Source organism: Nipponia nippon, unplaced genomic scaffold, assembly GCF_047370975.1.
Source record: "Nipponia nippon isolate SJK-2023a ecotype South Korea unplaced genomic scaffold, ASM4737097v1 scaffold_7, whole genome shotgun sequence".
NCBI classification, from domain to species: domain Eukaryota; kingdom Metazoa; phylum Chordata; class Aves; order Pelecaniformes; family Threskiornithidae; genus Nipponia; species Nipponia nippon.
The window spans coordinates 29,934,000-29,953,706 of NW_028262391.1; the positions used below are offsets into that span (position 1 = coordinate 29,934,000).

General features: G+C 59.3%; 2 protein-coding genes across 5 annotated transcripts in view; both read left to right on the forward strand.

Moving 5' to 3' along the window:
• LOC104010650 (diacylglycerol kinase beta) overlaps window positions 1–3,594 on the forward strand; it is a 29,153-nt gene extending 25,559 nt beyond the window's left edge. For both annotated transcript variants that reach the window (XM_087740028.1, XM_087740029.1), the window contains one exon: window positions 69–3,594. In XM_087740028.1, the coding sequence (XP_087596154.1) occupies window positions 69–167 (99 nt within the window). In that variant the 3' untranslated portion in view covers window positions 168–3,594. The remainder of the gene's footprint in view (window positions 1–68) is intronic.
• A 2,012-nt stretch (window positions 3,595–5,606) lies between these two features.
• ETV5 (ETS variant transcription factor 5) lies at window positions 5,607–19,609 on the forward strand. Of its 3 annotated transcripts, none has more exons than XM_087740678.1 (13): window positions 5,607–5,739; window positions 6,271–6,407; window positions 6,522–6,609; window positions 6,748–6,795; window positions 6,905–6,955; window positions 12,132–12,261; window positions 12,378–12,647; window positions 14,452–14,711; window positions 15,505–15,564; window positions 16,086–16,154; window positions 16,545–16,714; window positions 17,543–17,644; window positions 17,821–19,609. In XM_087740678.1, exons 2-13 carry the CDS (start codon window positions 6,363–6,365, stop codon window positions 18,040–18,042), a joined length of 1,515 nt encoding a protein of 504 aa, XP_087596804.1. In that variant the 5' UTR covers window positions 5,607–5,739; window positions 6,271–6,362; the 3' UTR covers window positions 18,043–19,609. The 3 variants fall into 3 exon arrangements, with proteins under 3 accessions (XP_087596804.1, XP_087596805.1, XP_087596806.1); XM_087740679.1 differs by having other exon boundaries at window positions 12,396–12,647; XM_087740680.1 differs by lacking the exon at window positions 6,748–6,795.
• The last annotated feature ends 98 nt before the right edge of the window (window positions 19,610–19,707 follow it).

The window sequence follows — 19,707 nt, forward strand, 5'->3', positions numbered from 1 at the left end:
GGGGGATGCCCAGGGGAGCTCAGAGCCTGGGAGCCCCTTACTGAGCTGGGTTCTTCACTTCTTTTTAGGTCAAAATTACACATAAAAGCCAAGTGCCGATGCTGCTGGGCCCCCCCCAGAAGAGCAGCTTCTTTTTCCTGAAGAGAAGAAACCGAACTCGAGATTAAGCAGAATGCAAGGAGCCACAGCCCAGAGGCACCCGGCGTCCCAGACACCCACCCACTGCAGGGGTCCCCAAATCCCTGCTCTGCAGTGGAGAGAGAAAACATCCTCCCCAAGCCCAGCAGGGATGATTTGTCCTGGGGAGATGTTGGAGGCTCCTTCCCAACCACCACAAGCGTCTTCTCCAGCCGGGATGGAAGCGGTGGGCGAAGGCAGGCTGAAGCGCAGGGAGCACATTCGCTGGAGCAGCACTAGGACCAGGTTTTTTTTTCCCATTATTTAAATACCCCCCCCCCCCGCCTGCCCTGGCAGAGCTGCAAATGAATGTGCTCCCGAGAAAACACCAAACTTCACTTATTTATTTTTAATCCTCTTGAAGGACACTCAATGTTTTGCTGCACTGGCTTTCTGTCCACCAACCCTTGCACATTGGAGAAGTTATTTATTTTCGTAGCCTAGAGGAGACAGTCTTTGCCATGCCTTCAGCTAGCACTTCTGGGACAGGTTTTAAGCCTTCGCTGCCAGCCCTGGGAGCCATGAAGCGTGGGACGGGCTGGGGACAGACGGTGGGATGGACAGGAGGAGACCATGTTTTGACGTGGAAACGGGAAAAAAGGGATTTTAGGAGGAGCTGCTGACCCTGGGAAACCCCCACGCCCTGGCTCTGGACTTCATGTTCATATTTATGTATTTATTTAGCAAACTTTGGGGGGGCTTTGGGGGTCACCTTCTTTTTATGAGCCTTGGTTGGACACGAACACCACCTCCCTTCTCTGCTGGCTGTCCCCCCCGGCTGCACCCACAGCACCTCCTTCCACGTGGACTTTCCTCTCTCCTAAAGCCTGCCAGCCTCTACCAGGGGCTGGGGACCCTGGCGACAGACATCCAGAAGCTCTTCTCGCTTGGAAGTGTCCCCCCCCAGCCTTTTTACATGTCTCCCTATGTGCTTCACCAAGCCCATGCTCTCCTGGCGGCATCCGGTGTTGCCTCCAGTGCTCCTGGATGGCTGCAGGGAGCAGAGGAGCTGCTGCACCTCCGTTTCCGCAAGGCCAGGTCTCCCCCCAACGCACACTGAAGCCGAGGAGCTTCACAGATGCTGCTGCCAGCCCCCTGCCTGCACGGGTGCCTGCTGCTCACCACCCAGCTGCTCCTTTTCTCTTCACCCGGCTGGGATGCACAGGCAGGTTTCAGTGGTATCACCCATGTGTCCCCCACCAGGCGTGTGGAGAGAGACCATAGGACGTAGCTTCTCTCCAGGATGCAACTGGGACGAGAAAATGTACAAATGCACGGAGGAGGTGGGGGTCTGGATGCGTGCCCCGCTTCACAGCGCTCCCAGGAGCTGGGAGTTGGGAGGGCTGGCCCATGGAAAGGGCTGCTGGTTGCTTCTGCAGGCACCTGCTGCCTCCTGCGGTGGCCCTGCATGGGGGGATGCCCAGCTGCCGAATCAGTCACCGCTACCAGGCAGCTCCATTGGGTCTGGCAGAGGCCCCTGTGCCACTGTGAGCAAGCTGGGAGCGGTGTGTGCCCCGTGGATGTTGCTGCTGGTGGGAAAACCGCTGCTTGTCCCCACTATGCCCATACCACAGGGCAGGGAGCCTGGGCTGGAACAAGCTACCCTGTGCTCCCCAAAGACCCAGTGCCTGGTCCCACCTCATGCTGCAGGACCCCATTCAATAGCATCACCCTGGCAGTGCAGAGGGTGCTGCCATCATTATGTTTCAGAATGAACAGTGAGCTGAAAGGGAGCTGTTCATCATCCTCCCCAGGCAGGGACGGTGCTGTTGTGCGCCCATGCACACTTTAGCTCAGGGCTGTTTCTGACAGTGGCCGTAGGGCCCCACTGACACAGGAGGAGGCAGTGATGCCCCAGGGGAGACCCAGCCAGCCTCCAGCCCATGAGTCCCCCTCAGGTGGGGTGCCGCGGCTCCCTTCTCTCCTGCCCTCCGCAGCAGCACTGGGCAGGGTGAGGGTGAGCCAGGGGGCAGCTGCTCACTGCAATGCAACATCCGGGGACGCGCTCGCAAGAGTGCCAGCAGCAGCAGAGAAGCCATGAGGAGGGGGCCTGGTGCCACGGCGTGAGCGGGAGTGAGCACAGGCCCAGCCAGCAGGCGCAGAGGTCACCGCAGCTCAGCAAAGCCGTGACCTGCGTACACAGGCATGCTCCACCTGCGGTGCATAAATCCACCCTCCTCCTCCTCATCACCTGGGGCGGCTGTTAATGAGTAGCCAGGTGAAAGCATATGGGAGCTAGGCCAAATAAACCCTGGGTCCCATGAACCAGCAGCCTCCATTTCCCTGGCCCCTCTCCGATGGCAACCATGCCTTGGAGCCCCCGTGCTCGGGGAGGGTGAAAGAAGAAAAACCTCAGCCATGTCCAGAGCTTTGCCAGCAGGCGGGGTGATGGGTTTGATCTGTGGGATGACAACACATGAGGTCAGCAGCGTTTATAGCAGCAGGTTTGGCTCCATTTCCCTGCCTGCTCAGCCTTGACCTGGGGTTTTATCCCAGGGCTCCGATTAGAAAGTGCCCGTATGGAATCAGCAACGGTTTTCACTGCAGACCTGCTCCTTGCACCTGGTCATGGTTTGCTGGGCTCCGGGCAAAGAGCAGCACTTGCGTCTCTCTGCTGTGATTTGCTGTCGGTGGTGGCAGAGCTGGGGGAAGCAAGCGGGCACTGTGCCCATGCCCGCACCCATGGGATGGGCAGTGCACCAGGGGCGAGGAGTGCTCGTTTGAGCTCAAAGCCAGGGGGTGGAGGGGGCACTCAGGCATGTGTCCTGCAGCGCACAGGGAGCCCAGGGCCACCACCCTGGGCCGGCAGGACGATGACACACCAGCACTGGTCTGCCAAGAGTGCTGGGCTCCGATAGACATCCCCTTCTGATGATCAGTGAGACGCCCTGCCACCTCCCCCAGGGGACGCAGCATTGATCCACTCCTGCCATGCCGAAGCCATGGTTCAACGGGCCTGGCAGCTAATGACCTCCTTAGTCCAATGGTGCAAAGGTCTCCAGCACAGGAGGGGACCCACAGGGGCTGGGACACCAGCCTGGCTGTCCCCGGCTCTGGGGAGGAATACGCCATGCTGCTAAGGGGCACTTGAGGCTCTGATACCCCCTGTCCCCCTCAGTGTCTCCTGGCTCAGCCCTGTTCATCCCCCAAAGGCTGCGGGATGGAGCGGAAGCCCCCAAACCACCACCCCCAGCCCCAGGCACTGGTGCCAGTGTGCGAGCACCCTGCTGAGCCAGCACCATGCTGGGGGACCCCCAAGAGCTGGGGAACCCCATTGCTGTGGGAGCCCCAGCCCAGCGCCAGCTCCATCCTCCCGCTGTGTGCATAGCTGTGGTTGCCTGCATGGAAATGGCGTCCGTAGTGTAGCGTGTGTTGCCCTGTACACCTGGACTGCTGTGGGCTTGCCTCAAATAAAGATGGTGATGAAATACTTGGCTGGTCCAGGGGTGCACAGGGGTTCCCCGATTCCTGGCTAGGCGTGGGGTCCCCACCTTCCACGACTCCAATGTGAGGTGCCTGATTCAGGGCACTGGGCCGAAGGGGCGTTGTCAGTAGCAGCACGATGGAGCAGCACTCGGCGGGAGCTGCAACGGGCTAAATTTGGAGCCTGCAATTTTTTTAATTTTTTTTCCCTGAGCAGGGTCTAAATTTAGCAGGTGCTGGTCACCACCCCCCCTCCCAGCCCTGGCTCTCCAGGCGCTTCAGCTCTTCCCAGGCCCACCCGCCTGCCCCACAGCTGCACTCAGCCCCCATCACCTCTCCCTGCACCAGGTGGCAGCAAGAGGCCCCAGGGGTGCTGAGCAGCTCCCAGCTGGTGTGGGGCCACATCTGTCTTGGGTCACAGGTTATGCCCAGCTCTGCGAAGATCCGACTTGTCCCCAGCAGCCTGCCTTGCTCCCTGGCCCAGGTTTTGCCACCTGCCTGCCCGTACATCATCTGCTAATTTTACCAGCGGTGATTTAATCCTGGTTGCCTTCGTGCAGAGGGGAAGTGAGAGCACCAGTGCCTGCAGAGCCCCCCGGGAGCGTTCCCCAGGTGGCAAGGACACCCCGTGCCCTCTGCGTACTCCCCTGTCCCAGCATGCAGGCACCCAGCAGGCAGCGTATTGTGGCAGGCCCCGCCATTTCACCCAGGACATGATGGGACACAAGCTACCTGCCTTTACCAGCCTCAACCCTGGGAGATGGTGGTGGCCCTGGAAGCTCATCAGTACCCCAACATCGACAGAGAAATTCCCACCAGTAGCCGAGAGACATGCTGGGCAGCTCTCTCCAGGACATGAGCAAGTCCATGCCCTGAAGCTGAGGATTTCAAAATGGTCAGGACAACCCCATACCAACAGGCTTCCTAAGATACCCCTAGGCATCTTCCCAGGACTGGAGCAGAAGGCTCCTCTCCTTCCCAAGTTGAGAAGAGCAATATTTAACTGAGCACTATCCCTTGTTTTTCCTTTCTCCAGCAATAATTTCCCAGTCTGACTCCACGACAATGTGATGCCTCCACACAGTTCATTTATCCAGTGCAATATCTGCTGCGTCCTCCACAAGCAGCAAGTCTCCATGGCAGGTCTCACCACTTTCAGTTACAGATGGGGAAATGGAGGCACTTGGCAGAGCAATGCTGCGGGGGGGGGGGGGGGGGGGGCCTGGCAGGCCCCCGGCAGCGTGGCTCTGTCCCAGGCTCATTCCCAATTCTCATTTGCAGTCCTGCAAGGGCTTGCGTCCATGAACCCAGTCAGGGGGGATCCGTGGCCAGGGCAGCCCCGAAGTCCCCGCAAGTGGGAACTATTTTCCCTATGGCCACCGCCAAAGAGTCCTTCTCAAAGGCAAACCTGCCTCCAGGGTGCCTGCAGGGGAAAGGCTGCCGAAGCCACCACTCAGGCTTGGGTTAGCCCGGGGCTCGCAGGGGGAACCTGTGACACGGCCCTGCTGGTGCGAAACTGCCTCCCGAGAAAGCAGAGGGGACCCCATGGCATGCAAGGCCCGGGGTCCATCCCGTCTGCTGAGCTTGCTGTGTGGTAGGTTCTTGGGCGTGGCGTGATCGTCTCCCCCCGCGATCCGGCCCCGTGGGCTGTCCCACCAACCCCCCAAGGCCGCCCGGTACCGTCCCCCAGCCCCCCTCCTGGAGCAGGCCGCGGCCCCTTTAAATCCTCCGCTGCCCCAGCCCCACCCGCCAGCCTCTTCCCCCTTCTATTTTTTTATGAATGAAAAACGTTCTCGGCGGAGCCATGCAAATCACGCCGCACCCATTGGCTGCCACCGCCCCCTCCCACCGAGCCGGCCTCAATGGTGCTCGGCGGAGCGGCGCGCGGGCGGGCGCGCCGCGGCTCTGTGGCCAATCAGACGGCGCGAGTGGCCGAACGGCGGCTCCCCATTGGGCGGCGCGGAGGGTAAACAAGCGGCGGGGGCGGGGCGGGGCGCGGCGGAGGCCGCTGGCTCGGGGGCTGCGGCCGGCGCAGAGCGGCAGCGCGCTACCCGGGCGCGGAGCGGCGCGGCGCCTTCCCCGGCCCCGGCTCGCTCACGGCTCGCCCCGCTGCGGCTGAGCCCGCGGCGACCCGGCCGGGTACGCGGGGCCCGATGGCGGGGACGCGGCGCGGGGCGGGGGCGGTGTTTATGAATGGCGCGGGCCTCGCGGTGTGAATGGTGGGGGGCGCGCGCGAGCGCGCGGGGGGGAGGGGGGGAAAGGCGGAGTTTATGAATGGGGCGCGCGGGGCGGCGTGGGAACGGGCCCGGCTGCGGTGCGGCCCTGCAGCGCCGAGCACTGGCAGGGGCGGCGGGAGGCGAAGCGGCGCGGCCCTGCTCTGCCCGCCCGCCTGCCCGCCCGCCCGCCTGCCCGCCCGCCCGCCTGCCCGCCCGCCCGCCTGCCCGCCCGCCTGCCTGCCCGCCTGCCTGCCGGGCTCCCTCCTCCCGCTCCCACGGCGCGTGATGTCACGGCCGTTTCTATAGAAACTGGGTGACATCACGAGCCGGGGGGCTGCGACCCGCCAAGGCAGGAGCGGGCCGGCTCCCCGGGGAGCCGCGGCGGCCCCGCACGCGCAGCGAACCAGCCCCGGGGGCCTGATCCTGACCTCCCCCCCTCCCCTCCGTCCCCCAGCCGCTCACCTGCCGCAGCCCGGGCGGGACCCCCCTTTCGGGGCCGGCGTCGATGCTGAGCGGGCCGGGGGCACTGCCCGCCTCCCCCGCACCATGGACGGCTTCTACGACCAGCAGGTTCCCTTCACGGGCCCCGGGGTAAGTTTGCCCTGTGCCCCCTCCCTGTTCCCTCTTAGGCCACTCCAGCCTTGGGGACGCCCCGTCCTTGGGGGCTGCCACCTTCCCGACCCGCTCTTGCCCTGCTTGTTGCAGAAGTCCTGTGCAGAGGAGGGCCGAGGCCGGCCGGGGTCCGATAGGAAAAGGAAATTTTTGGAGACCGACCTGGCTCACGACTCAGAAGGTAGGCAGGGCTGGCCCAGGCAGCCGTGGCCCCGCGAGACCGCTCTCCTCGCGTTCATCGGTTTAGAAATAATGCTGCGAATAATGGCAGTTTTATTTATTCTTCTGTGGAGCGCGTAAGTCTTTCACTCTGTTCCAGAGCTCTTCCAGGATCTCAGCCAGCTCCAAGAGGCCTGGCTAGCTGAAGGCAAGTCTTCACCTCCGCCTTTTGCTGTGTAAAATCTTGCCACGAGCATTTTTTTGAGAACTGAAAACACCATAAAACCACTTTTTTTTTTTTTTTTTTTTTTTTTTAGCTCAGGTCCCCGATGACGAACAATTTGTCCCAGATTTCCAGTCTGACAACTGTAAGTGACTGTTCTGGGTTTTCATTCTCCGCGGGGAAAACGTTTGGGTGCCTGTGCAAAACCTCATGCTGGGTTTGGAGCCACTTCCTTGGGAAAGCAGTTGTTGCTGGGGCTGAAACCGTGAAATCACGGACTTTTGGGAGAAAGCACATGTGGTTTGGGTTCATCAAGATGAAACTTGCAATGTCCTGTCTTTTGTAAACGGGGAAAAGTATAGCCAAATGCATGGAAATCTCTCTCACTGATCTCTGGGCTCCCCTGAGACTTGCTGCTTGTTCGTAGTAATGTTGATTTGCTCCTTTTCCTTTTCAAATGGATGTGAGAGCCCATGCTGGGCTCCTTGGTTAGCCACAATCTCTGCAGTTTCTGGAGCTTTTTACAGTCCTGGCCCAGCGCTGTTGGCAAGAGCGGACCTGAGCGGTGAAACTTGAGCTGCTTTAAGCAGCATTAATCACTGGCAAGCAAGTGTGTTTAAAAGGAGGCCAGTGAAAATGCGGTCCCTCTTGAATTGCATAAGAGTGAGAGTTGGTTCTGAGCCGTGGTTCGTTGCCGGAACGGGTTAGCGGCGAGGGCAGGGGCTGGTTAATGGCGTGTGGTGCTTGCGCAGCTCCCGGGCGCTGGCTCTCCTGGTGTTGAAGGCTTGGTTGGAGGGGAAGGGGGGGATCAGGATGTTTTGAGTCGTTACCTGGCAAACAGAAGTAGTAGTAGCTTGGTGTTGGTGGCTGGGTTTTGCTGCTGAACCAGACAGCTACAGAACTTAAAGGAAATCAAATTTAGCCTGCAGTCGAACAGACTTTTTCGTTCCAGCTTTGTCACAGCATGCAGCAAGGCTATCTTCTCCTACAGTAAACGCATGTTAATTATTGCCCTTTGATTACTTCTGAGTGGGAAGCTTGCCATTAAACTGTTCCAGACAGCCCGAGTTTCAGATGCGCTTTTTTTCCTTGTCTCCCCTGAGATAAAAGGCGAGCCCAGAGTCAGAAACGCAACTGGCTGTTGACATCCTAGCGCAGCCCAGCAGCTCTCGCTTGGAGCAGTAGAAACTGCAGCGTGCGTGGGAGGGTGGCTCTTAGGGCTGAAGCTGTTTCCAATGCCTTTTGGCAGTCTCTTGTTTCCTTGTAACCTGAAGAGCTCAGAGAGAAGAGACAAACTTTTCTGGGCGATGCAGGGAAAGGGGGGGGGGGGCAAGGGGAGGCATTTGGTCGAGACTCTTAAAATGTTCTCCTGACCTGCTCGGCCTCTGCAGACCCGGCGTTGAAACAACTTTGTCACTTGAAAGGAGATCTTCCTGTGTGACTCCCCGCTATGATAACCTTCCTTAACTTCCCAGGGAGAGAGAAAGCAAAGGTTTCCCTCGCTGTCATGCCGAGGGCTGTGCTGGCTGGGGGGATTCAGACCGGGGTGGAGGGGGACGGGGAGCCCGGCTTTTCCGTACTAGCACTGGAGAGCATTCAAGGAGGAGAAAGTCTCTAGCTTACAGCTTTCTGGCCCCATCTTCTCATTTCACTCTGGTTTTGAACTGTGTGTGGTGTAGGAAGAAAAAGAGGAACAAATCTGGTGCAGCCTCCCCCCTGCACCTGGGTTTCTCTAGTGGGGACGTGCTCCTTTCCCAGGCTGGGGTTCACATTGGGGTTCAGTGCCCATTAGCTCCTGGGGGTAGGGAAATCCTTCCCTATTCCGTATGGATGTTTGTGGGCATGCATTGGACTCAGTTCTTGCAGTTGTGTAGCTCCATGCCTTTTCCCTGAGGAAGCTGCTGCTCTCTTATCCCCAGCAAACCAGCTCTGTCTCCTGCTCGTGGCCCTGGCATTCCCAGGGCCAATTTTCCTTGGCCCAGTAGTAAAAAGGGACAAACCAGGCTCAGTTTTGACCCCATTGCTGGGGGGAACACCACCATGTGTGCCACGCTGAGTCTCAGAGATGCTCCGAACCTCAGCATTGTTCTCGCCTTGCTAAAAAACCATCATCACACGGCAGCTGCCTGCAGCTCGGCTGCTGCCTGCTCACTGCTCCTGATTCTGTAGCTGAGGTCCCTGGCAGACACGGGCTTAAAGTTGGGGTTTGGCAGCAAAGTGCCACGACACGCCGGAGGGCGGCAAGTCGCAGCGCTGGGGAGGAAATCCTGCCATAGGGATGGAGAAAGCAGGGCTCCTCGGAATAAGGGATATGTTGTTCTTGGCACCTTGGACCAAGCAGCAAGAGGCCAGGTTCGGTGCTTGTAAGCTACCCGGAGAAGCGGGAGATTCTCCTGGGAAGGTGAGGAGGCCGTGGGTGACTCCAGCAGAGCTCACCACACTGGCCATCATGCCACATCATCCCTAGCCGGGTGTAGGTGTGGGCTTGCTGGCAGCACGGTCCCTGGGAGAAGGGTATATATGTTACTATGTTATATCTTGATCGGTTGTTTAAATAACTGGGGAGCAATGGGGTTGTGCTGGGGAGATCAAGCACCACCGGAGGCTTTGCCTTTTGCAGGGGTTTGCTCCAAGGGGATTTGTGGCCCCCTGTACGGGCAGCGCTTGGCTAAAGCCATGGGCAGGGCGCAGAGCAGGGTTTCTTACAAATCAAAATGAAAGCAGGAGGTTTGTTTCTGAGGAAGGGCTGTTTAAACAAAGGAAAGCAGGAGCCTGGCTTCTATTTCTGGCTCCTCTCCTGGTGTGACCTTGGGTGCGTCCTGTAACACCGGGGGATGGAGGGGCAGGTGCAGAGGTCAGCTCCCAGGTGATGGCTTGAGTGGGTGCCAAGGTCCCCAGATGGTGGCTGGGCTGGAAATGGTGGCTTGGTTGCCTTCCAACCAAAGGTTGGCTTGGGCAGCAGGTGCCACCAGCAAAGCCAGTGTCCTCCAGGCTCGGCCTCTTAGAGGTCCCATCATTGTGATGGTTGGGAACAACCTGCCCTGTCCCTCACCAAGGGATTCACCAGAAATTCAAGGCCCCGAATGGCTTTGGGGTGTCACCTTTCCTATGGGAGACTTCTTGGCTGAAGGTTGATGCTTGGGGCATCTCCAGTTTGGCTGGCAGTATGGCACTGGGGGGTATGCCTGAGCCCCCACCCCCACCCCCCATCCTCCCCTCCTGGTTGTGCTGCCTTACTGGCCAGGCACAGCAGCGGCACATGTGGCCAGTCCCCTTGCCCAGCCTCCCTGGGGACTGTCCATCCCCAGGGGCTAAAGCAGCCCAGAGAGGGGCTGTCAGGCACCTATGGGTGCTCTCACTGCTCCCATGGCTCAGTCCCAGCGCGGGTGTGCTGAGGCGCGTTCTCTGGCCCTGTCTATAGTTAAGCTGCTCCCTCTGCCTATTTTTATGTATTTTTTTTAGCTTTTAATTATAGTGATGAGCACAGGACCGGAAAGGTTAAAAGCACTCACACATCCAACATCCCTTTGAGGCGTTGGATGCTGGGGCAGGACATCCCCTTCCCTGGGAACCCTCCTGCCGCCTTCCCTGCTCCCTGCCTGCCCGCTTGCTGCCAGGGACCCAAAACCAGCTCCTTCCCCCCGAGAGCCACACCACCAGCCTCGGTGACCCCCTTGACTCCCACCACCAGCCTCACCGCCCTGGGCAGCCATGAGCTTGGCGGCAAGAGCACGTCTTGCCGAGCAGCGCCGGCCGGCCCTGTGGTGTTTGTGTAAGGAATCCAAACGTTGCACAAAGCCTGGGCTTGGCCAGCTGGTCTCTGTTAGGATCTTAAAGCTCGTTTCCCTTTTCTTGAATGGCAGTGCTAAGCTCTGGAGAAATTTTTCTTTTTTTTTTTTTTTTTTTCCCCGGCCACATGAATGGAGCGCTCGAAATTGTTTGTGAATGGAGGGTGGTGCCTGCTCGGAGACTTTTTTTTTTTTTTTTTTCAATGAATAACCAGACCCCATTGTATGGCTGGCGGAAAAACAACTCGCTCCAACAACACGGAGCCTGTTAGGGAGAAACATGCTTGTGATAGGCAGCTGGAGCCCTTCCAAACCCAGTTCCCCTTTGCTTTGCCGTGGCTCACGGGGCACCCGGGCTTTGCTGCCACCGCGCCATCCCCCCATTAAGGCTAGAAATGCTGAGAGCAGCAAAACCTCACTGGGGGGGGAAGGAGGAGGGGAATAAATCTGGCTTGGGAGCCGGTGGAAGGCGTGCGGGGGGCTGTGCTGGCTCAGCGCTGGGCTTCGTGTTTCAAATCTTCCTGGAGGGGGGTTTTATGCCCTTGGTACCAGCTGTGCTGGCCATTGGGGGGCGGGGGGAGTCATCAGCTCTTTAAAGGTTTTGACAAATTAGGGGAGCAGCTAATTACCTGGCAAGCTGTGAACAGTTGTCCTGGAGCTATTTGCTCCTCTCTGCCGTAGCCGGGCTGTGTTTAGACTTTGCATGAAGCTAATACTCCACTTCCGATTAGTCTTGGCTCTCCTCTGCAGGCACTATTTAGGTAAAGATATCTGAGGTGCTTTCCCTTTTCTAGAGCGCCTGCTTTTAGAAATTAATTAGGTTAAGCGTATTTTACTTGGTTTAAAATTATATATAGCGAGTGGGCTTGCGGGCCTGGGAAGGATCAGGGTTTAATGGGATGTTTGCCACTTGAACTCATACAATTGCAGGACCCTGGGACTGGGTCCCCTTAGAGCACCTTGGCTGGGGGAAGGTGGATCCCATTTAGCCACTTGCCGACGCTCTGGCCAGCTAATTGGGAACTGGGTATGCCCCAGCAAGGGCAAGCGGGCTGCTGTGTCCTGCTTACAAGCTCTTGGAGCTCCAGGCTGTCAAGCCCCCTTGTTCCTTGCCCCATGGCTCAGGGAGGCAGGCGCTGCCTGCAGTGCCCAGGCTCGTCTGCCCTCGCTGAGGGGCTTTTGGCCTGGCCTGGGCACGTCTCATCCATGGCTGTTGTCGAGCTGCCTGTTCCCCTTGCTCTGCCCCCTCTCACCCTGTGCCATTCCCCTCTCAGATCCCAGTGGGGAACGATTCCCCCTCCATGAGTGATGTCCTGGGCTGGAGGGACTGTCCCAGCCCCTGGGAGCTCTGCCCTCCCCTGCAGAAGACAGCCTGGCCACCCTGGCTCAGCCCACCAGCACGTCAGGGTCTGCTGGGGCATCCTCCTGCTGTGGTTTCGTTGCCTGATGCTGCTGAGGGGGGGTAATTCAGCACCTGATTCCTGAGCAAAGAGCACCCAAGGGTGAGCCCCATCCTCCTCTTTCTCGTTGCAGTGGTCCTGCATGCCCCGCCTCCGGCAAAGATCAAGCGGGAGCTGCACAGCCCTTCCTCGGAGCTGTCGTCCTGCAGCCACGAGCAGGCTCTCTGTGCTGGCTATGGGGACAAGTGCCTCTACAACTGCTGGTAGGTAGTAGGGGGGGCCGGCTGCTGTCTGCAGACCCCTCGGGTCACGACATGGGGACTCGTCTTGCTTGTCAGCCTCCACCGGGTGAAGGTGTCCTCATTGCTGTCACTGTCAGCCCCTCTCCCCTCCGCAGTGCCTATGACAGGAAACCCCCTGACGGGTTCAAGCCATTAACGCCGCCCACCACACCGGTGTCTCCTGCGCACCAGGGATCAGCCCTGCCGCTGCCGGCCCCAGCCGTGCAGGCAGCTGCCCATGGGGTGGCCCCGGCCCCGCACCCGCTGCAGGAACAGAGGCAGCAGACCTTCGCCGTGCCGCGGCCGCCTCACCCGCCCATGCACATGCCAAAGATGATGTCTGAAAACCAATACCCCACAGAGCACAGGTAGGGCTTCCCACACCGAAGCAAACGCTGGTGTCTTGCGGGTGTTCATGGGAACTTTGGCCCTTGTGGGATGGATTGGTGGCCTCAAAGTGTGGGGAGGGAAGGGGGATGCCTGTCCGCTCGTCCCCTTGCTGCACTTACGGACCATGGGCCAGACATTGCTGCCTGGGGGGCACATGGAAGCCAGTGCAGCAAAACTTGCTGCTTCCCACTGGGATCTTGCATCTCTTTCTCCCCACAAGGCAGCTCCCTGCGAACAGGGACCTGCTCCTCCCAGCCCAGGAGACACTGGGCAGAGCCTTCGCCTCCCCCTCAGGAAAAGCAAAGGAGGCAGAGGCTGCCGCCTACATCCGTCCCTGCAGCAGCGGGTGATGGTGCTGAGTCAGGGCTCCCGCTCTTCTCTCTCCCACCCACTGCAGCTTTCTGCCATCCAAGCTGAGCCCTGCCAGGCTGGGTAGCTGCAGGTAGCCCCGTCCTGCCCCTGAGCACTCCTGGTCTGAGGGCCAGTCCTCAGCTCCCCTGTGCATTGCAGGGCATCCCTGTGATTTTGGGGCTGTGGAAGGAGAGACCCTGCTCCCCACTTCCTCTTCAAGCTGTGGCTTCATCCCGCATCACCCCTGTGTCCCCTGAGGCTTTGCTGGTTCCTTCCCTCGCCCGGGTTTGCTTGCGCTATTGGTCGGTGGCACGGCGCAGGTCACAATCGACCTCTGGCTTTGCTTGTGGCCTCCTGGATGCCCTTTGCTGCGGTGACGCCTGCCATGTCACCAGCAGCGGGGTGTCCCCATTGGGCATGGGGCTGGACGTGGCAGCCTGGCAAAGGCCATGCAGTGGGGCCATGGAAACCCTCAGGATGCGCTTACAGCAGGCAAGCATCCCTCCCTAGCAAAGCGGGGCTTGGCTCCGGGCGACCTTCGAGCTATGCAGGGGGCTGGCCATGACCCCTCCGGAAGCGCTTTGCCAGCTCTGGGCTTGGGTTTCACTCAGGAAGGGCACAGGGACACAGCTCGGAAATGGAGTAATCCCAGCCCGGCAGCTGGGAGGGCTCTGGTTACAAAGCCAAATGGCGCACGGCGGGCCGAGAGGACCCGAGTGCAGAGATCGCCTTTCAAGGTGCTGGAGGGTGAGGGGATGCAGCAGCACCCCCTTGAGATGGTCCCTTATCCACCACAGCCAGGAAAGACTGTGCTGGGGCTCGAGTCGGCAGTGGTGGCACCCCAGAGCCAAAAATAGTGCTCCCTGCTGCCGAGTTCAAGGTTTAATCCCAGCCGTGCAGGCGGATTAGCAGCCAGCTGGGGCTGCGGAGTGGATTTGGCTTTGCGTAAGCGCCCGCCTGGGTGCAGCATTCCCTGGGCCCCGCAGCTCTGCCTCCCACCCCGGGAGGGAGATTTTACTGGTTTACAGAGATTTTACTGTTGTGGGGTGGGTTTTTTTGGTTTCCCTTTCCCACTCTTACCCAGATATCCCTGCTGTAGCTCAGGGCTGCCATCATTGTGCAGTGCTTCATCGTGATGGCCCCCGCACTGTCCCGCTCCCCCAGCGGGGCATCCACAGCACTTGGAGGGGGACAGGGCTCCCCAGCACCCTCCTCAGTCCCCATGGGACTAACCCTCATGGTGGCTGTGTTCCTGAGGAACTGTCCCAGCCTGCTGCGGGTGGGACACAACGCCACCCAAACCACCCCGGGAGCACCCCAGGCTGAGGGCACTGAGCCAGCATGGGGTCCTAGTCTGGGGTGGGAGCTGGCAGCGTGCCAGCAGGACTGACCCCACCACCCCTTGGTAACACCATGTCCCTCTCCCCCCAGGTTTCAGAGGCAGCTGTCAGAGCCCTGCCACCCCTTCCCGCCACAGCCCGGGGTCCCAGGAGACAGCCGCCCCGTCTACCACCGGCAGCTGTCGGAGCCCCTTGGCCCTGCTGCCCCCCGCCCCCCTCAGGGATTCAAGCAGGAGTACCACGACCCGCTCTATGAGCATGGTGGCCCTAGCCTGCCTGGCCCCCCTGGCCACAGCTTCCAGCCCCCCATGGGCATCAAGCAGGAGCCCCGGGACTACTGCATCGACTCAGGTGGGTGCGAGTCGGGGGGGTACAGCTGGGTGCTAGTGCCTGGGAGGTGTGGGTTACACCAACGGCACCCAGGGGAGCAGAGCCATCTCTGCCATCTGCGGCTTGCGGGCAGCAGTGCGGTGGGCACAGGGTTGAGCCTCGGGCAGTGGGTGCCGTGTCACCCTGGGGCTCCTGTGGTGCCATGCTGCTGCTTTGCCTGGTAGATGATTTCTTTTCTTTTTTTTTTTTTCTTTGGTTTTTTTCCCCCTCTTCCCTTTCCAAAGTGGGGAGGATAGAGCAGGTGTTCACCAGATGCTGCACGGCGTGGTCTGTGCCATAGCCGTAGGCTGGGGTGCCCTGCAGCACCTGGCAGGTCCCCCTGCAGCCCTGGCCTGGGGCCAGCTGTGACTTCTGGCTGCTGGACCCCACGAGCATCACGGAAAAATCCTCTAATCGCCTTAGGAACTAAAAATACCCCAACTTCAGGATGGAGGCTGGCACGGCTGAGCAGATGGCAGGGGAGGTGCGGCGATGCCTCCCTTCCTGCGGGGCCTGAATAATGTGGTGAAAACCCAAGCTGACTTAGACCTTGCTCCCTGCACTCATTCCAGTGCACCCCCTCCCTGTAAATCATACTAGTTTTCTTCCAAAGCTGGGTGTGGCAGCTGGGGGCGAGTGCAGTGGCCCAGGGTGCGCCAGGGGAAGAGATGCCCAGGCTTGGCCGCAGGACATGCTTAGGGGGGAAGATGCTGTCGAGTGCTTGGTGGGACCCACGAGACCTACTTCCTTAACGCCACCTTCATCTCCCTCGCAGAAGTGCCTAACTGCCAGTCCTCGTACCTGCGGGGGGGCGGCTTCCCCAGCAGCCATGACGGTGAGTGCACCCTGGCCTCCTCCAGCTCATGGGCATCCCTGGCGTGTCCTGTCCCATCCCTCCCTCAGGGCAGGTGGACCCCACACCCCCCTCAGGCTGACAGAGCTGCCAGGCACCCCAAAAACACCCGCAAGAGCACTGTAGTGCCTGTGAGAGCCCGCATGCAAGCAGCACCAGCACTGCTGCTAAAAATAGGACCTGTGCTATGCAGCCGCCAGCCCCTGTGAGCATGTTGTGAGGGCACAGCAGTGCTGCGCCACATAATCCAGGATAACATGCCCAATGTAGCTGCTAAGAGGGTTTTGGTTCCCCCAGCTCCCTGGGGTGAGGGGGGGGCGACAGAGCTGCATGGTGCTCAGCCAGCGAGCTGGTGTGATGCTGCCAAAATAACTGGGGATAGGACTGCTCCCAGTGCTGGCGGACAGGGTCTTGGTGCTGGATTGGGCCAAGCCAGGGTATTTTTGGGGTCTGTCTGGGGTGGTGGAGGGGCCCTGTGCTCACTGAGGGTCTTTTTCCCATAGGATTTTCATATGAAAAGGACACACGATTGTATTTTGATGACACATGCGTGGTACCGGAGAGGCTGGAGGGTAAGAATCCGGCCCCAGAGAAGAGCTGGGCTGGGGGGGTGATCAGGGCTCATGGAGGGAGATCCGCGGCCAGGGCTCCACAGCAGCCAGCTTTTAAGGCCAAGCTGTGCCAGTGCGGTGCTCTTGAGAGCTGCTGAGCATCGTCCTGTGTGCCTGCTTGGCATCACCACTGTGCTCCATCCCCGTCCCTGCCACCCACCCCGAGCCTTGCCTGCCTGCAGCACTGTCCCCAGCACCTCTCCCCTCTCCAACCCTGTGGCCTGATCTTGCACAGAGGGTCCTGGCACCGGGGCGAGCCCAGTGTCGCTGTGCGTGTCCCCTGCTAGGTGGCATAGCCCGGGAGAGGGGCAGAGCTGGGATGTTTAACCAGCTGTGTCTTGGTGTGGGCAGGTAAAGTGAAGCAGGAGCCCACCCTGTACCGTGAGGGCCCTCCCTACCAGCGGCGCGGGTCCCTGCAGCTCTGGCAGTTCCTGGTCACCCTCCTGGACGACCCTGCCAATGCTCACTTCATCGCCTGGACTGGCCGGGGCATGGAGTTCAAGCTGATCGAGCCTGAGGAGGTACGGGGGGTCCTTGTCCCAGCACCCGGTGTGCCGGAGCCAGGGCTGCAGCCTGGGAGCTGCTGTGGGGAAAGCGTGGGGGTGGCGGGGTGGGGGGCTGGATCCTTCCCGTGCAACACAGCAGTTCACATTCACACTTGAAGTGAGACACACATCTCTGGGCAGCTTTTGAGGGTGAGAGGGAAAAGCCAGCCGCCTGTCTGCGCTAAGCAGCTGTAGAAATTTGCCTTTAACCTCCTCTGCTGCCTCTCGACATGTGCTCTGCTCCCGGAGCTGCCAGCGGTCATCAGCCATGGTGGCATTGCCTCTGTGCCATGCCTTGGGTGTCTTGCTCAGCCATGGCTCCTTCCCTCCCAAACTGCTCTGCTGCTTTGCCCTAAGTCCCCGGCGGCGTCTCTGTGACGGCATGGTGCTGTGCCGGAGCCATGCAGCTCTGCAGGAGGGTGACGCAGAGGAAGAAGCTGTTTGGGCAGTAATTGAAAGCAGCTGTAGCGCCAAGCTGCGCATTGTGGGTAATTACCCATAATATCTCTTGCGCCGTGAATGGAAATTGTGGTTTTTTGAAGCAGCTTTTTTGGCAGGCTCCCCTAATCAAATGTCTTTTGATTCGGCCCCCGGTTTGGCGGTGGCAGTGTTGTGGCAGTCGGCACTTGGAGCATTTATCGCAGCAGGCGGGGAACTTCTCCAGGACCACAGTGATGCTTTTGCCCCTGGCTGCTCCAGCCCCAGAAACAACCCCCTACCCCACATTTTCGTTGTGATTTCCTTTGAGGACTGATGTCCAAGCCCCAGATGGAGCCTTCAAGGCTGCCACCTTTCTTCCCCCAGGTAGCGCGGCGCTGGGGCATCCAGAAGAACCGGCCAGCCATGAACTACGACAAGCTCAGCCGCTCCCTGCGCTACTACTACGAGAAGGGCATTATGCAGAAGGCGAGTGACCTTGCTGCCACGGGGGGGGGGTGGAGGGTGTGATGGTCCTCTGCTGTCACCCGGGCATCCTGGGGTGCAGCAGGAGGGGAGTTGGCTCCAGCGTTGGTCGTGCTGTGCTTGTTATTCCCCAGGGGGGAAGGTGCAGGGCACCTCTCATGCCTTCCTCCTCCTCGCAGGTGGCCGGCGAGCGGTATGTCTATAAGTTTGTCTGCGACCCCGATGCCCTCTTTTCCATGGCCTACCCTGACAACCAGCGCCCCTTCCTGAAGACGGAGCCCGACTGCCCGGTGCCCGAGGAAGAGACGGTGCCACTGACACACTTCGAGGACAGCCCGGCATACCTCCTAGAGATGGATCCTTGCAGCAGCCTTCCCTACGCGGAGGGCTTCGCTTACTGACTCGGCCAGCTGGCAGAGCCACAAGCACTAGCGCATCCACTTTGGGCAAATACAGTTTTCTAAAGAATATTTTTTGCTGTTCATAAGGAAAAGAACAAACCAACAAAGCACGCGTGTGCACACACAAATTGGAGGAATCTAAAATGCCCCCTGTGTGTCACCGCTGAATTCCCACCCTTACTGTCCAAGGGCTAGTGCATAGGACTGCCTGTGGCTGACACCTCCCACCAAGCATTGGCGCGATGTTTTGGGGCAACGGGAGCTAAAGACGCAGTCTCTGACCCAGGCTCTGTTCCTTGCCAGCACTGCGAGGGCTGATGGCTCCTGCAGTGCCCCGGGACGGCTGAGCTGGTGTGGCCGCCTGGTGAATTGTCACGACAATCTGCTTTGCATCGAGCACGATCCGCGTAGCTGCCTTGTGTGGTGGAAAGGGCTTTGATTTGCACAGAGGAGGGATGCGGGGGGGCCGCCTGGGCCAGCACCCCGGGGCTGATGTGCGCAGCATCCTACCCCAACCCTGAGGAGCCTTCTACCTTCTTCCTGAACTGACCCTCCCCACCCCACCCTCGTGATATAACCTGATATAACAGTTTCCCAGCCCCCCCTGATCCTGTCTGTGCCCCTCTCCTCCTCCCCAGCTCTGGCTGCATGCCATGGGTTGCATTTCAGGGGAGGAGACCCTGACACTATCTCCCTCCCTCCCTCCTCCCTTTTTTTTTTTTCCCCCCCCCAATGTTTTAGGGGAAAAAAACAGTTTCTAAACTGATTTTTGTAGATTTTTTGTATTTTAAGGCAAAGCTATTTTTTGCAGCCTGGCTGCTGTTCCTGGAGCCCCTGGGAATGTCCCCTGGCTTTCCCGGCAGCATGCTTGCTGGGGGGGGCCCTTGGCACCCGTGGCTTGCCAGGACAGCTGCTGAAGTATCTGGTCCACTCCATTTCACCACTCGAGTCCTCTCTCCTGAGGGAGCCAGGGCTGAACCCTGGTGCCAGCTCAGCTGCGCTCCCCACCCTGCTCAGCATGGCCTCGGAGCTGGGCTGTAAGGCCACAGCAGGCAGGGACGGTGGGGTCCCCCACCCTGCTTCCCAGGAACCCTGCTTCCCTCCAGCTCCCCCCTCCCTGCTGCACCTCCTAACACTCCTCCACCACTCATATATCCATACCTGCCTATCCCTCCACCGGCTACATGTTTTTGTTGTAAATGCTGTATAGGAAATTTTTTTTCTTCCTTAGTTAGCTTTGGTTGGATTTTTTTTTTGACTGATTCATTCTTTTTTTTTCTTTTTTTTTTTTTTTTTTTTTTTTTGAAGTATGAAGATTAACTCTGGGTAGACTTGGTTGCTCTCCCTGTGGTGGCTCACCTGTGGGGAGCATTTGGTTGTGGGAACCCCACTTTGGGGACAGGGTTTTAACCATTTGCTTGGTGTGGCAGGTCTACAGTGCAGAAGGGGTTAATCTGAGGACTGATTTGAAATAATCTTTACTTGAGCAGGGCTATGTATCTCCTGCAAAGCTGCATTACATTCTGTACTGTGTACAATAAAGGATCTTGCTTTCTGTTCCTCTCTGGCTGCCTGGACTCCTGCTTTCCCTGTGCCATAGTATGCTGCCCAGGCTGGGAGGGAGCCTCTGGATGTGCTTGTGGGTATGGAAGTGGCCCAGGGTAC